The following is a 17902-nucleotide window of genomic DNA, read 5'->3' on the forward strand; positions in this document are numbered from 1 at the left end:
GGGGGGGGGGCTGAGGAAGGTAGGTGGGACAACGATAGGTGAGTGCAGGTAGGTAGTGGTGGGGATTGGTCAGTTAGGTGGGAGGAGCGGATAGGTGCGAGAGAAGATGGACAGGCTGTGTCAGGTCAAGGAGGCGGGGATGAGAGGGAGGGTTGGTCATGGGATGAGGCTGGGGGTGGGAAAACTTTGAAACTAGTAAAGTCCACATTGAGACCATTGGGTTGTAGCTCCCAAGGCGGAATATGAGGGGCTGCTTTTCCAGTTTCCGGCTGGTGTCGTTGTGACACTGGAGGGGGCCCAGGATGGACATATCGTCCAGGGAGTTGAAGTGGTTCGCAACTGGAAGGTGTTGTCGTTTGTCGTGAATAGAGTGCAGGTGCTCTACAAAGCAGTCTACGAGCCTCCACTTGGTCTTACCGATGTAGAGGAGGCCACATCAGGAGCAGCGGATGCAGGAGACCACATTAGCGCATGTGCAGTGAACATCTGTCTAATGTGGAATGTTTTTTGGTTCCTTGGATGGAGGTGAGGTGAGGTGAGAGGTGTAGGGGCAGGTGTAGCACTTGCTGCGGTTGCAGGGAAAGGTGCCGGGGGTGATGAGGCTAATGGGGAGTGTGGAACGGACCAGACAGTCGCAGAGAGAGCAGTCCCTACAGAAGGCAGATAGGGGTGGGGAGCGAAATACATCCTTGGTTGTGGGGTCAGATTACAAGTGGCGGAGAATGACACGTTGAATTCAGAGGTTAATGGGGTGATACGTGAGAACAAGGGGAATTCTGTCTTTATTTTTGTTGCGGGGAGGGGGTCTGAGGGCAGAGGTGCGGGAAACGCAAGAGATGCAGTCGAGAGCATTTTCGACCACTGAAGGGGAGAAGTTGCGGTCCTTGAATCTGGGATGTTCAGGAGTGGAACGCCCCATCTTGGGAGCAGATGCAGCAGAGGCGGAGGAATTGGGAGTAGGGGATTGCATTCTTGCAGGAAGGTAGGTGAGAGGAGGTGTAGTCTAGGTAGCTGTGGGAGTTGATGGGCTTGAAATAAACATCAGTTTTGAGGTGGTCACCAAAGATGGAGACAGAGAGGTCCAGGAAGGAGAGAGAAGTATCAGAGATGGTCCAGGTGAACTGGAGGTTGGAGTGAAAGGTGTTAGTAAAGTTGATGAACTGTTCAAGCTCCTCGTGGGAGCACGAGGTGGCACCGATACAGTCATTGATGTAGTGGAGGGACAGGTGGGGAATAGTGCCTGTGTAGCTGCGAAAGACGGACTGTTCCACGTATCCTGTGAAGAGGCAGGCATAGCTTGGGCCCATGTGGGTTCTCATGGCCACCCCCTTAGTCTGTAGGAAGTGGGAGAAGTTGTTAAGGGTAAGGACGAGTTCGGTTAAGTGGACGAGGGTGTCAATAACCAATATACCACATTTTGATGTGCATTTGGTGTCAGCATCTATATTCCTAGATTGGAGAATAATTACAATGTTTCAAAGGATGCAATGGCAAGTTACACAATAACAAATGACAATGAAGAAAGACTCCTTCTCCAATACGGAGGTGGAGAATTGGAAGATATTTTTGAGGCAGTTAAGTCTAAGCAAGATGAAATCAACCAGCAAACAAAATGCTCCAAAAACCTATTCTGTGCCCAAGAAAAATACAACAGATGAAACAATTTTCTTCTGATCATTGAGACAACCAGTACTTTTCTCATTTTTTAAATTTGCACTGCGAATTAAAGTTAAGAATTGAACAGCAGCTTGTTTTAAAAGAGAAGAAAAACAGTCCGATCTTTGCTGTTGGGAACTGGCCTGGAAAATAACATATTTACTGATCTAAGAACGTTGTAGGTGATCCAGAACAGAGCTGTTGATATGCTCAAGGCTGGCAGCTGATTGGATGGTCAATCAAGAGAGGACTGGTGCTAACGAGCCAAAGACAGAGCCTGTTCTGACTGGATTTGGTGGAACATAGACAGGAGAAAATATTGAAGTCTGTCTTTCTTTTGTTTTGCTCTCTAGTTTACCTCCAGTTATTGAATTATTGGGAATGTTCTGAGAAACCAATCCTAGTCTGTAAGAAAGAAGTAACTATTCCTAGAAGTCTGCTGAAACTGTCTGCATTAAGCAGTAACTTTGCAGTTCAAACAAGATATACAGTTCTAATTGCCTGTGAACAACCCATTGTCCAAGGGTTTCTGAAGGGCTGGTATCTATCGTTTGAAACTATTTATTGAACTTGCAGAGTACAATTCTTTTATTTTCATTTTAATTTAACACTTAACTGTGTCTGAAATTACTTTTGGTGTTATTTCTAATTAACCATGCTGTTTGCACCTTTATGATTTATTTGCCTTTGAGTTGAAGCTTCCAACGTCATGCCCTCACAATCAACAAAACCAAATAGTTTCATCTTCATGACATTGACCATCCTGCCACTGTCTCAGCACAACCTGTTACTAAAGTTTTCACCTATGTCTTTGTTAGCTCTGAACGTGACTATTTCAATGGTCTCCGAGTCAACCTTCATATTCTTATAGAATAATAGCTTGATTCAAACTTATGAAGTCATTCAGCACATCATGACTGTGCCACCACTTCACAAGGGGTAACTCCCCTGTCATTCCCATGAAATTCTGCATGTTTTCTTCCTCAGATAATGACCTACTTTTAAAAGTCATGATTGTGGCTGGGGCAGATTCAGTTGCAGGTAGCACATTCTTGATTCTAACCGTTCATTGTATATAAAAAAAATTCCTCATATTGAGTCAGAGTGTCATAGAGTCATGGAGCTGTGCAGCATGGAAACAGACCCTTCAGTCTAACTCTTCCATGCCAATCAGATATCCTAAATTAATCTAGTTCCATTTGCCAGCATTTGTCCCATTTTCCCCTAAACGCTTCCTATTCATATACCCTTCTAGATGCCTTTTAAATGTTGTAATTGTAATAGCGTCGACACTTCATCTGACAGCTCATTCCATACATGCAACATGCACTGCATGAAAAAGTTGCCCCTTAGGTCCCTTTTAAATCTTTCCCCTCCCAACTTAAACCTATGCCTACTAGTTTTGGACTCACCTACCCTGGGGAAAAGATCTTGGTTATTGACCCTAACTATGTCCCTCATGATTTCATAAACTTCGATAAGGTCATCCCTCAGCCTCCGACATTCCAGGGGAAGTAGCCTCAGCCTATTCAGCCTCTCCCTATAACTCAAACCCTCCAATCCTGGCAACATCCTTGTAAATATTTTCCGAACCCTTTCAAGTTTCACAACCTCCTTCCTTTGGCAGGCAGACCAGAATTGAATACAGTATTCCAAAAGTGGCCTAACCAATCTGCTGTACAGATGCAATGTGACCTCCCAACTCCCCTAGTTAATGCACTGACCAATAGAGACAAATGCCTTCTTCACCACCCTATAAACCTGTGACTCTACTTTTAAGGAGCTATGCAACTGCACCCCTAGGTCTCATTGTTCAGCAAGACTCCCCAGGGCCCTACCATTAACTGTGTAGGTCCTGCCTGATTTGCCGTTCCAAAATGCAGCACATAACATTTGTCCATCGACCACTCCTTACACCATTGGCCCATCTGATCAAGATCCAAATGTACTCTGAGGTAACTTTCATGGCAGTCATCTGCAAACTTATTAACTGTACCTCCTACGTTCACATCCAAATCATTTTTATAAATGACAAAAAGCAGTGGACCTAGTACCAATCCTTATAGCACACCGCCTCCAGTCTGAAAAGCAACCTTCCATCATCACCCTCTGTCTTCTACTTTCGAGCAATTCTGTATCCAAATGGCTAGCTCTCCCTGTATTCCATGTGATCTAACATAGCTAACCAGTCTACTATGCGGAATCTTGTTGAATACCTTACTGAAGTCCATATAGATCACGTCTATCACTCTGCCTTCATCAATCCTCTTCGTTACTTCTTCAAAAAACTTAATTAAGTTAGTGAGACACAATTTCCCACACACAGAGCCATGTTGACTATCCCTAATCAGTCCTTGCCTTTCCAAATACATGTAAATCCTGTCCCTCAGGATCCCATACAACAATTTGCCCACCACTGATGTCAGGCTCACCATCTGTAGTTCCCTGGCTTTTTCTTACCACCTTTCTTAAATAGTGGCACCACATTAACCAACGTTCAGTCTTACAGCACCTCACTTGTGGCTATCGATGATATAAATATCTCAGTAAGGTGCCCAGTAATCCTTTCCCTAGCTTCCCACAAAGTTCTAGGGTACACCCGATCAGGTTCCGGGGATTTATCCACCTTTATGTGTTTTAAGACGTCCAGAACCACCTCCTGTGTAATATGGACATTTTTCAAGATGTCGCTATTTATTTCCCCAAGTTCTCTAACTTCCATATCCTTTTCCACAGTAAACACTGTTGCAAAATACTCATTTAGTATCTCCCCCATCTCCTTCAGTTTCATACGTAGATGGCCTTGCTGATCTTTAAGGGGCCCTTTTGACCTTAATGTATTTGTAGAATCCCTTTGTATTCTAGGGGTTCACTCGATCCCTACTGTCTATATCTGACATATGCTTCCTTCTTTTTTTGAACAAAACTTCAATTTCTCTAGTCATCCAGCATTCGCTTCACCTACCAGCCTTGCACTTCACCCTTACTGAACATACTGTGTCTGGACTTTCATTATCTCATTTTTGAAGGCTTCCCACTTCCCATCCATCCCTTTACCTGTGAATATCCGCCCCAATCAACTTTTGAAAGTTATTGCCCAATTCCATCAAAATCAACCTTCCTCCAATTTAGAACTTTAACTTTTAGATCTGGTCTATCCTTTTCCATCACCATTCTGAAACTAATAGAATTATGATCACCAATGTCCTCCTCCACTGACACCTCAGTCACCTGCCCTGCCTTATTTCCTAAGAGTAGGTCAGGTTTTGCTTCCTCTCTGGTAGGTACATCCACATACTGAATCAGAAAATTTTCTTGTACATGCTTAAAAAATTCCTCTCCTTCCAAGCCCTTAACATTATGACAGTCCCAGTCTATGTTCGGAAAGTTAAAATCCCCTGCCATAACCACCCTATTATTCTTAAAGATAACTGACATCTCCTTAAAAACTTGCTTCTTAGTTTCCCGTTGACTACTGGGGTCTCTGTAGTACAATCCCAATAAGGTGATCATCCCTTTTTTATTTCTCAGTTTCACACAAATAACTTTCCTGGACGTATTCCCAGGAATATCCTCCCTGAGTACAGTCATAATGTTTTCCCTGATCAAAAACACCATTCTCCCATCCTCTCTTGCCCCACTTTCTGTCCTTCTGATAGCATCTACACCCTGAAACATTAAGCTGCCAGTCCTGTTCATCCCCGAGTAACATTTCTGTAATCGCTATGATATCCCAGTCCCATGTTCCCAACCATGCCCTGATTTCATCTGCCTTACCTGTCAGGCCTCTTGCATTTAAATAAATGCAGTTTAATTTATCAGTCCTACCTTGTTCTCTGCTTTGTTCCTGCCTGCCCTGACTGTTTGACTCGCTCCTTTTCCCAACTGCACCAGTCTCAGACGGATCTCTTTTCTCACTATCTCCCTGGGTGCCACCCCTCCTTATTAGTTTAAATCCTACCAAACAGCTCTAGCAGATCTCCCGCCAATATATTAGTATGCTTCCAATTCAGGTGCAATTCCTCCTTCTTATACAGGTCACTTCTACCCCAGAAGAGATTCCAATGATCCAAAAATGTGAATCCTTCTCCCCTGCACCAGCTTCTCAACCATGCATTCATCTGCTCTATCCTCCTATACCCACTCTCACTAGCTCATGGTACCAGGAGTAATCCAGATATTACTACTCTCAAGGACCTACATTTTAGCTTCCTTTATAATTTCCTATATTCTCTCCTCAGAACCTTGTCCTTTTCTCATCCTATGTTGTTAGTTCCAACATGTACAACAACATTCTGCTGGTTCCTCTCCCCTTTGAGAATATTGTGTACTCTCTCCAAGATATCCTTGATCCTGGCACCAGGTAGACAACATGCCACTCTGATGTATCGATGTCGGCTGCAGAAATGTCTGTCTGTGCCTCTGACTAGAGAGTCCCCTATCACAATCGATCACTTAGAACATGACCTACCCCTCATTACAGGAGAGCCAATCTCAGTACCAGAAACTTAGCTATCGAAACTACATTGCCCTGAGAATCCATCGTCGCCTACATTTCCAAAACAGCATACTTGTTTGAGATGAAGATAGCCACAGGAGACTCCTGCACTACCTACCTAGCCCTCCTTTATTTCCTGGAGGTAACCCATCTACCTGACTGTATCTGCAGTTTTTCTACTTTCTGGAAACTACCACCTGTCGCACCCCCAGCTCCTGTAAATTCCGCAATGCCTCGAACTGCCACTTCAGCCGACCCATGCGATCCAATACAATTTGCAACCAAACACACTTCCTGCAGACATAACCATGAGTAACATGGAAACTCTCCCTAATATCCCACATCTGACAGGAAGAGCACATCACTCTACTAAATGCTACCTTTGCACCTTAACAATTTACAGACCCAGAAAATAGCACAGCCTTGCTGCTCTCAAAACACTGCTCCAGGATAACTTAGTATCTATGTTTTATATTTTAAAAGTTTAATGAAGGGACAGGTCTCAATAAAAAGTATAATCTTTAAAAAAAAAACCCACTCTACTCACTACAAAAAAGAACAGTAAGTTTTTAAAAAATAAGCCACTTAGCTGCTCCTTGCTGTGATCTCCCCCACACAGGTTTCTTGGAGAATTATGAATTTAACTGTTTGTTTATTTTTCTTGGAACAAAGTCTGATGTCCAGAGATACTTGAAACAGCAGAGGCAGACAGCTGTGAAGGTTCACTGCTGGGTCTCACAGCTGTGCAGGTCTACTTCTCTGTTTAGTTACCTTCCCACATGGTATCTGGTTTCTCTCTCTTCCTCCTTTTTTTTAAAGTGCTGTCACTTTGATCATTTTTTTAAAAGTTCCAAAAGAAAGCAACAGCTTAAAAATAGTAATTACTGCTCCAAAAATTTGAGGAAATCAGCTCCAACACTGAAAATACCTCAAAAAAGGAGCAGCTCTTGAGCCACAATTTTCTCCCATACTCCATTTTACATTACCCAGCATCCTTACTGTTGTTTCTTTTGTGAATTTTCTTAAATTATTTTCCTTTGGCTCTTGATCATTCCACCAATAGAAATTGTTTCGCCTCCTCTGCTCTGTTCAGACTCCTCAATATTTGAACACCTCCCTTCAGTGTCAGTCTTCTCCTCCAGGACCACTCTCAGCTTCTCTAATCTACTTATATAACTGAAGTTCTTATCAGTAAAACCATTATCAGGAATTTTCTCTGCATCCTGTCAAATGCCTTGATATCTTTTTGGAAGTATTATGGTCAGAGCTATATGCAATATTCAATTTGAGGCCAACCAGTGCTTTATACGGATTTATTATAACTTTTTGGATTACTTATTCAGTGTTCCTGTTTATAAAGCCAAGGATCCTGAATGCTTTGTTAACTGTTCTCTCAACATGCCCCGCATTCTTCAATGATCTGTGCACATATATCCCCAGGCCCCAGTGCTCCTGTATCCCTTTCAGAAATGTATTATTTATTTTATATTGCATTGCTTTGTTTTTCCAACTAAAATAAACCACTTCACACTTGGAGTCAGAATGATAGTGATGCACAGCATGGAAACAGACTCTTCAATCCTACTCATCCATGCTGGCCAGATATCATAAATTAATCTATTTGCCAGCATTTGGCCCATATCCCTCTAAAGCTTTCCTATTCATATACCTATCCAGATGCCTTTTAAATATTGTAGTTGTATCAGCCTCTACCACTTCCTCTGGCAGCTCATTCCATACACAAACCACCCTCTGCATGAAAATGTTGCCCCTTAGGCCCCTTTTAAATCCTTCCACTCTCTTAAACCTATGCCCTCTTGTTTTGGACTCCCCTAGCCTGGGGAAAAGACCTGGGCTGTTCACCCTATCCATGCCCCTCATGACTTTATAAACTTATTGACCAGTCTGCATTTGAGGGCTGCTCGCTTGCTCTTTAACTGTGAACAGTCAGGCTGCTCATTATTCTTGTCAGTGTTGCAATGGCTGAAGGGGGCATATTGTGAGTGCACAATCAGGTGGCAATCTAACATCAACAACTTTTTTTTGTTATTCGCACTGGCTGGCCAGCATTTATTGCCTGTCCCTCGTTGCCCTTGAAAAGGTGGTGGTGAGCTGCCTTCTTGAACCACTGCAGTCCACAATGCCCTTATGGAGGGAATTCCAGGATTTTGACTCAGCGACAGTGAAGGAATGCCAGTATTTCCAAGCCAGGTTGGTGAGTTGTTTGGAGGGGAACATGCAGATGGTAGTATTCTCATGAATCTGCTGCTGTTGTCCTTCTAGATGGAATTGGCCATGGGTTTCCAAGGTGCTGGCTAAGAATCATTGCTTAATTTCTGTAATGCATCTTGTAGATAGTACACATTGATGCTACTGAGCGTCGACGGTGGAGAGGGTGGATGCTTGTGGATGTGATGCCAATCAAGAATGCTGCTTTATCCTGGATGATGTCAAGCTTTTTGAGTGTTGTTGGGGCTGCACCCATCCAGGCAAATTGGGATTATTCAGTCACACTCCTGACTTGTGCCTTGCATATTGTGGACAGGTTTTGGGGAGTCAGGAAGTGAGTTACTCACTGCAGTATTCCTCGGTTTTTACTTGCTTTTGTAGCCATTGTATTTATGTGGTGAGCCCAGTTGAGTTTTTGGTCAATGGTAACCCTCAGGATGTTGATAGTGCAGGATTCAGTGACGGTAACACTGTCGAATGTCAAGGGGTAGGGATTGGATTGTCTTTTATTGGAGATGGTCATTGCTTGGCATTTGTGTGGCACAAATGTTACTTGCCACTTGTCAGCCCAAGCCTGGATATTGTCCAGATCTTGTTGTATTAGGACATGGACTGTTTCAGTATCAGAGGAGTCACAGCTGCCCGCCTAGCAAACATACTGCAATTCATTCAGCCAAATGGACATGTTTAAAACTGTTGGAGGTAGCCCTTAGTCCAGATAAGAGGAAAGATGATGATGTCTGTCATGACGGATACCATCAGTCAGGGGCACAGTCTGCCCGCAGAGTCCAGGGACGCCATCATGTTCAGTCATCTGTTTGGAACACTCATAGTTAGGGGATCTGTCCCGGTGCAGTCCAAGAAGTGTCCAGTCCTATAGGGACAACATGAACAGTCAGGGGAATGGCATATTAATTAGTTAGGGAGTCGCTAATATAGTAGTGAGGGGTCTGGTCAGTCATGTCTAGAGAATGATTGTCAAAGTCAGGGTGAATACAGTTTTAGATGTTTGCCATTAATAGTTCTAGTGAATTAGTGGGGCTGCTGTAGGACCACTGAGAGTTCATGGATAGAAAGGATGAGGGAGTTAAGGCTGGAGGCAAAAGCAGAGGCATTTATAATACTGGGGATAAGGATATAGAGGGAATTCGGACAAGGATCAAAGGGAAAGGTAGGGAAGTGAGGGGGTTAATGACTGTGACCACCGCCGTAACCTCCAGAGATGGAGCATAAAGGAGCAGTGTGGGCACCAGCAAAGAGTTACGCTGTGGATCAAGGGGCAGCGGGGATAACTATACACAAAGTTCAAGTGTAATAGATCTCCACATTGTGGAGCTGGTCAAGGTAGTGTGAGGTAACAGAGTACATGCAAGCTCTGGGGCTGGAAAACCCAGGTAACCAGGCAGGGCCTAGAGCTGACAGTATCTCATGTGAGCTGAGACACCAGCATCATTTTCCCTTCCCTATATATGAAGTGCTCCCAGAAACAAGACCCAGGTGGGCAGAGTAAGCATCAGTTTCATGGGCAAAAGCATGGGATCACATTTGCCAGATCTCAATACATTATAGTGACAAAAACATGAAGCTGCCATCTGTGAAGAGCAGCTACATTGGATTAGCAACTATGACATCACCCATTTCATATGCATTCAGATTGAAGGTATTTAGTGGTCAGATACTGATCAAAGATGATTTATGTCATGCTATTTTTGCTTGCACATTATTGAGACACCCAGGTTCAATGTTGAAGTTATCAGCAATGATGGTATAAAAGACTTCAGCCAGCTTTTGGTGCAAGTTCCAAGGGTCCTTTGTGAGCCACACAAATTCAAATCCTCGACTGTCATGTAAGTGTCCCGATTGGGCTGAGTGCAGTTTCAGGTTCAGCATTTGATGGGCCTGAAGGGTTTTAACAAGTGGTGTTGGTCTGCAAGCACACCCTTTTCATTGTCATGTTGTGGTCGCAGCCGGTGTGACACCTTCACCAAGTGGCTGCACATTGTGAGGTGGAATGTGAATGTCCAACATCTCCCTTGTAATCCACGTCCAATATATCTCACTGTGTGATAAACTGTACTTACTTCTCTTTTGGAGAATATACCTCCCGATAAATGATCTTTGAGTTTTAAGAAACTCTTTCATTCCTTCTGAGAGTGAAGAGCCTTGCTTCTGATGGCATGTTGGTCACTGTAATTACCTACACAAGAAAGTGAAGGCGGATGCAGAAGGAGCAGTGCTGACAGCAAGCCCAGGAGCAGCAGCAAGCTGCATATAAGTCAACAAACATCCAGCTGAGAGAGAGTTCATTGCCATGGGCCCCTCAGGATGTGGGCATGAATAGGAGACCCAGAATTTTCCAGTGCAAAATCCATTTCTTGGCCATGAATGAGGCATAGTGTCAACACAGGCTCTGTCCCAGGACACTGCGCTGGAACTGTACCAGGTGCTGAAGCAGGAACTGGGAGCTCAGGGCTGGGAGGCCATCTTCTCCCAGTGGCTGTGAAGGCCGTTCCTTCCAGAGAGAGCTGGGAGACCTGTGTGGGATCACTCAGTAGTGCACCCACAAATTCATCAGGACAGGGACCAAGGTCACGGCAGTTCCTTTTGTTCCTTCAAGACAAGGTCAGTGCTCCAGCCTGGGCAGTAGGATCTGGGAGCCTAGCTGGGCAACCCCAGGTGCAGGGTGCCATTGATTGCTCACACATGGCACTGAGAAGATCATGTCACACCATTGCAAATTCCATTCAATTAATGTTCAGGTCATCTGTATTCACCATTATCACTTTCTGGATGTGTATGGCCACTACCCTGGCATCTGCCACGACTCTTACATCATGGAGCACTCTCAAGTACCTGGTGCATTTGGTTGGTCCAGGGGCTTCTGGGGACAAGGTCTACCCACTGCGATTATAGCTCATGACACCATTGTGGAACCCTCCAACTGCCAGAATACTGATTTATTGCCACCCATTCCCCGACCTGGGCCATGGTGGAGCAGAATAGAGGGCTATTGAAGATGGGATTCTGCCACTTGGACTTGTGAGGGGGAAGGGGGTCCAATATATTTGGACATAGTAGACCATAAGACCATAATACGAGCATAATTAGGCCGTTCTGCCCATCACATCTGCTCCATGGTTCAGTCATGGCTGATATGTATATCAACCTCATTCTCCTGCCTTCTCCACAACTTTTTATCTCCTTACTAGTCAAGACCGATCTATCTCTATCTTAAATACACTCAAGGACTTGGCCTCCACAGTACTCTGGGGCGATGAGTTCCACAGATTCATCACCTTCCGGCTGAAGAAATTCCTCCTCCTCCTCTCAGCTTTAAAGAGTTATTCCTTCACTAAGACTGTGCCCTTGAGTCCTAGTCTCTCTGACTAATTGAAATACCTAAAGTTTTTGAGAAGATTTGTAGCTCGGGTTGTGGATGAGCTTGTAGATTTGCTCACCGAGCCGGTGTGTTTGGTTGCAGACATTTCGTTGCCCTGCTAGGTAACATCGTCAGTGCATCTCTGATGAAGTGTTGGTGTTCTGTCCTGCTTGTCATTTATATGCCTCGGTTTGCTGGGGTTGTTGGCATTACTTCCGGTCCTGTTTTTCAGTGGTTTGTATATTGGGTCCAGTTCAATGTGTTTGTTGATGGAGTTTTGGTTTGAATGCCGACCTCCAAGAATTCCCTGGTATGTCTTTGTTTGGCTCATGTTATTATGGATGTGTTGTCCCAGTCAAATTTGTGTCCTTCTATGTTTGTGTGTATTGAGACCAGTGAGAATTGGTTGTGTCTCTCAGTGGCTAGTTGGTGTTTGTGTATTTTTATTGTCAGTTTTCTTCCAGTTTGGCCTATGTAACGTTTTTCACAGTCCTTGCATGGTATTTAGTATATTAAGTTAATTTTATTGTTATGTACTTATACCCACTTTATCCAGGCCTCTCAGTATTTTGTGAATTTCAATGAAATTCCCCCCTCATCCTACTAAACTCCATCAAGTACAGACCCAGACTCCTCAATCGCTCCTCATATGACAAGCCCTTTATCCCAGGATCATTCTTGTAAGCCCACTCTGGACTACATGTATGCCACCTCATCCTGGTGCAGTGTGTGAGGGAAGGTGCTGGATGCTGAGGAACCAAGAGAATGGTAACAGTCTTCCTAGTGGGAGAGTGAGAACAGTAGAAGCTGACATTATTCATGACAGAGCTCAGCTGCTTCGGCACTATGAGCCAGACAAAACCTCACTGATACCAGGTTCCAGTAGAAGAGAACTGAGCAGGAAATCATTGAGGGTACACTTTGGTTTATAATGTCTAAGTCTGGTCAGCATTGTGGGGGCGAAGTTCAGCCTCTGGTGTTGTTTCTGTTCCCTTTTGTGTTCTGTAAATAACAGCTATGTTTTGTTTGTTGCTTTCTTTTCAAACAGCAACTACAAAGCAGGTCGGCATAGGAAAACTGTGAAGAGAATTACTTTATTCTATATGCTTACTCTTACAGCTAATACTTAACTGAGCCCCCAGTTCCACCCTTGTGAATCACCTGACCAGCTCTCTTAAAGGGGCAGCTCCCCAACTTAATACATAATGTGGCTCACATTTGTCTTTGTATTTATCCAACTCCTAGCTTACCTGTGATGTTCCCAAAGTGGCCAATGGCAAGCTGCAGGTCTGCAGTGGGGAACAGGATAATGCTGACTTAGAGCATGTACAGACAGGATGTACTTATGCACACCTAAAGTGTGCAGTGGTGGTTAAACAGCAGTTAGGGTGAATGGGGTTATAAGTGGAAGGGAGCTTCAGCATGGGCAGCATGGCTATATGGCTGCTATGTCAGGGCAGTGCCAGTGAAGATCAATGCTGCAATGCCAACACTTGTCTAGGTGCACAGTGAACTTTCAAATTTAGCGTGAATGCAAGGGGTGTTGGTCTTTGGGCATTATCCATAGAATAGTGAGTTGCTCTGGGAATAGTTTGTGGTAAGATGGGACGGAAACTGGATGTGAGATACGTCATTAATCACCTACCATGCTCTATGGTGTGAGTTTGGTAAAATAGGGTGAGAAATCTTGCTCGGCCTAATGGTGAAAAACCTTCAAAAAATCTTGACATAACTCAGACTTAGATGAAAAATTAAAATTCAGCCCAACATTTATTCTGTATGAGAAAAGAGTGCCAACTGGTTGGGGTGTGGAATTTGATTAATGTAGTGTGGGATGGAGATAACTGACAAGTTTTGTTTAAATTTTAAAGCAAGAAGTTTGATTCTGATTGGTCGAAGCATTGTCATGAGTAATGAGCAGGAAATGGTTGTCACCAATTTTGTTGAATTGAAACAGATGCAGTGTGTACATGTTCTGAGTCGTTAGTGCTGCTGCCTACAGCACCAGGGATCTGGGTTCAATTCCACCTATGGATGACTGTCTGTGTGGTTTTCTTACCACAGTCCAAAGGTGTGCAAGTTAGGTGGATTGGCCATGCTAAATTGCCCACAGTGTCTAGGGATGTGAAGGCTGGATGGATTGACCATTGGAAATTCAGGGTTATAGGAATAGGGTAGGCAGGTAGGTCCGGGTGGGATGCTCTTTGGAAGGTTGATTCAGATTTGATGGGCTGAGTGGCCTGCTTCCACACAGTATGGATTCTGGATAATTCTTTGTGCACTTGGGATTGTTTAGCAAATGTTGTCCAACCATGGAATCATATTCAATATTGGACACTATTTTGAGTTTTGTAAGCTCAGGCTGATTGGGCATGGTTGACACCTTGGTTGTTCAAAAAAGATGAAGGACATGCTGTTTGATACATCACCAGTCTTTGCGAAGCCCCAAACCTATATACCTAGCATCACACCGACACAAAACTTCATACAGGTCTAAGGCTGTCACTTATGGTCTGAAAAGTGCCCAATGACAAAAAATTATCTCAAAACAGTGGATTACGCCCAAAGAGCAACAGGCGACTCTCATTGTATCTTGCTGCATGAGTGGTGTTCACCACCAACAGGATGCTGCTACCGAGACAATAAGATGTTCTGCCTGTCATACAAAAGAATAATGTTGGTCTGATGACTGCAAGATGAAAAACTAGACAAAATGCCTCTTTTTCACCAAAACTCAAGTTCTGTACTACCTGAAGACCAAATGATGTATTATTTGATGAAAGCCAAAAATAAATATGCTGAAATATTTTGTATAAATTACTTTAATTTTTCATGGCAACATATTGTTTAAATGTGAAAAGACGTGTGATATAACCAAATCCTGAGATCCAAAATGTCAATGTAAATTCTTAAATATAAGTCTATACATTCAGCATACACGTGTATTAATTAAAAATAATAATATTTTATCATATTGTTGGTCAGTGCCTATCCCAAAGTGAGTTTATCCATATTCCAACCTCCATTTTGCTCTCTTTGCAGAAAAGGCTATGTGTACAATGTAATAGATTCTTCCATGGCTTGTATTAATGCACTGCATTATCAGTTGACAGCAAATGTTTATCTGTAGATTAGTGTGGGCCTAATCAGGGTGTGACTGCTCTGAGTTGGAATTGTACTGCTACCACACTGTATAATCTAAAAGCTGGGAAAATTTTGCTCAGTGATAGAATAAATTATTTATGTCAGTGTCTTTTTTAAAGTATCTTGTGAATCACTAAGTTTGTGGGCTATTTGAAACAATAAATAAAGTTTTATGATCTTCAGTATCTTGAAATGGGCTTCTTCTAATGCCCAATCCAAAAGTTCCACTCAATGTGAAAAGACATCCTTCTCAATACTTAATGCCTTTGCTGTTTGGGTGTAGTGGTGTACGGATGTGCAATTATTGCAGTATTGTTATTTTTGGCAGGAACTTAAATACTCTTTAATAAATTGTAATATAATTACTTCATACTTTGATTCCCTAATATCTATTTATTCTCAATTTTTCAACCACAGTAATATATACATTTACACCGAAAGGATTATAGGATTTGCTGGTATTATTGAAGTTTATCTGCATGTTGGAGGGACGTCCAATTTAATCTGCATTTTTGTTATGTTTTTTGAACTGAAGCCAGAATTGGGGTTTACAATATGCTTTTCAAAATGCAACTTCCACAGATTGTTAGTACACTTTATTATTACTTACATGGGATGGAATAATTTATTAAAATTCAATGAAGCAATAATGTTTTTCCAGGTGTTTTAATTGTTCTGTATTCCATAATGAAATAATATATTAAATTTGGGAAATCCAAAAAGTAATGATACCATCCTATAATTCGAAACTACCTTGAGCAGTAAAAGATAAAATTGCTCAAAATAATCATCTTGGTAGCATATTTAAGTGCTGAACTAATGCAAAGTCTAGGGGAGTATATGTGAAAGTATTTCCAATATCTATGATAGAGAAAAGTAGACTGATCTTTTAAGAACATAAGAACTAGGAGTGGATGTATGTAATTCCGCCACTTGAGCCTCTCCACTATTTGATATGATCATGTCTGATTTCATCTCGGCTTCAACTCCACTTTCCTACCCACTCCCCATAAACTTTCAACCATGACTAATTAAAAACGTGTCTGTCTCCTCCTTAAATTTACTGAAAAGAAACAAACAGCTGGAACATACTGCAGGTCATCAGTGATTGATTAAAAGACTTAGATTTATACAGTGCTTTGCATAATATCAGTTGTAGGCAGCATAGATAACTATAAGGCCCTATTGCACAAAATTCATTGTTCTCTCCACATATACTGACTGATCTGCTCTTATTTCAAATAGGCAATGTCTGTGTGTTCTTGATTCTTTATTGATATCCATATTCTAAACCTATTGATAGCACAAGAGGTCAGATCTGCTTTTTCACCTTGGATGACTTATGCTTTCTTTAAAGGAAGTGTAATCTTAGAGCACCCTGCAAACAATCATTAGTCACATCGCTCTCTGGTAAACTAACTGACTGAGATGTTGTTGTGGAAAAACCCAATTAATATAGGCCTCAACATTACATCATGGCAACAGGCAAGAAAACCAACTTCATAAAAATTAAGGAAAACTTTGATAAATTTATTTCTTCAGTATTCAGTGTGTAAAAGTGCTTCCCTAGAATTACCCTCCATCTTAAGTAGTTTTGCTGGCAAGTAATTTTTGTTTGCCTCAACTCATCCTGTCTCTTAAACATCAGTCACACCTTTTGATGATTGTGAGTACTTCTGCAATATAAAGTTTACATATGAAGAAATTAATAAAGAAAAGTCATAACAGCAATAAAGCACAATGTTGAGGAATGAACCTATGTTGTAACTGATATTTGATATTAATTATTGTAATTGATAATTGATATTAATCAATAGTGCAAACAGTTACTCATTCATCGGGAGCACCTTGTATCCATGTGCATTAATATAAGTAAGAAAAATCATTGCTCTCTTTTCAATCACATCAATCAGTTTCTCAATTCCTCTGCGTCCTCCTTGACTTTCCCAATAAAGTTTGTCAAGGAACAAAGACTGAAGAAGCCTTTCTCGAAGATGTCCGTTTTTTAGGACGGATACAGCAGATTCTGGAAATCTATGGAAATAAACAAAATCTATTTTATATACTGCTCATAATTGTTTTGTTTAGCATACATAGTAGAAATATAAGCAATGTTATACACTACGTTTTCAATTTTCAACAAAATTATGGTTTTATTATTAATGTTGCTGGAATTAATGTTCATGTTACATTGAGTTCCACCCAGTTTGGTGAAGTCATAGTAGGGAGCTAGTGAATTCTTCAGCTTTTGAGACTCCTAGTAATTATGCCTCACTAGCAATCTAACTGTTCTTGTTGCTATCATACCATGAACCATCTTGAAAAGTGCCTTTTTGTAAAGACTCCCCTACAACGGATCATTAGGTAGGCTCTAGACAGAGTACAGTCCAGGAAATTGATGGTAGTGAATACTTCAAACAATCCTTTCTCTGAACCATATACTGGCAGAGGAGGCAGATACCATGAGGTGCCAGTAGCATCAATCAGAGTTACACTACAACTGAACTGTGATTATACTGTGCACTTGTTACAGTTAAGGACTGATAACGACTTTTCTCACTTTGCTTCCATTTATCAATGTATTTCATGCATTCTTCATAAATCTGTCCCTGTATTGAACCCTAATACATGCCTTAAAATAAAATGGCCTATTAAAACCTTCCAAAATGTTTAGGAAAATATTTAACATTGCACATTTTTAATTGTCTTTCGAAATATTTGTAACATTTTAGCTTTAGAGCTTTCATGGACATTGGACATCTCCTGATCACAAAATGGCCAAGATTTAGAAATGAAAACATAATTAGCTTTTCCAAAAGGGATACCATTGCAGTCTGAGAAGTTATTTTCAGTGCTTTTTTGTATAAGCTGACTTCCTGAATGTTCAGGATGTGCCTTTGCTGCTCAGAAAACCAGATGTTTGATCACCTTTAACCTCGATTACATGACATCAAATTACTATAACTGAAGTCTCACTGGAAATATTTTAGAACACA

The 17902-nt window shown here is 41.9% G+C and overlaps 1 protein-coding gene and 1 long non-coding RNA gene across 3 annotated transcripts in view; one reads left to right on the forward strand and one right to left on the reverse strand.

Annotated features, from left to right (window-relative positions):
* The window catches only part of LOC125484627, an 89234-nt gene that overhangs the window by 32033 nt on the left and 39299 nt on the right, over positions 1-17902 (forward strand). The window lies entirely within an intron of this gene.
* gask1b (golgi associated kinase 1B) overlaps positions 14575-17902 on the reverse strand; it is a 33555-nt gene continuing 30227 nt past the window's right edge. The window contains exon 4 of one of the 2 annotated variants that reach the window (XM_020516274.2): positions 14575-16940. In XM_020516274.2, the coding sequence (XP_020371863.2) occupies positions 16733-16940 (208 nt within the window). In that variant the 3' untranslated portion in view covers positions 14575-16732. The remainder of the gene's footprint in view (positions 16941-17902) is intronic. The other variant, XR_007263450.1, reaches the window with a different exon arrangement.

This window comes from Rhincodon typus, chromosome 1, assembly GCF_021869965.1.
Source record: "Rhincodon typus isolate 14 chromosome 1, sRhiTyp1.1, whole genome shotgun sequence".
Classification (NCBI taxonomy): Eukaryota; Metazoa; Chordata; class Chondrichthyes; order Orectolobiformes; family Rhincodontidae; genus Rhincodon; species Rhincodon typus.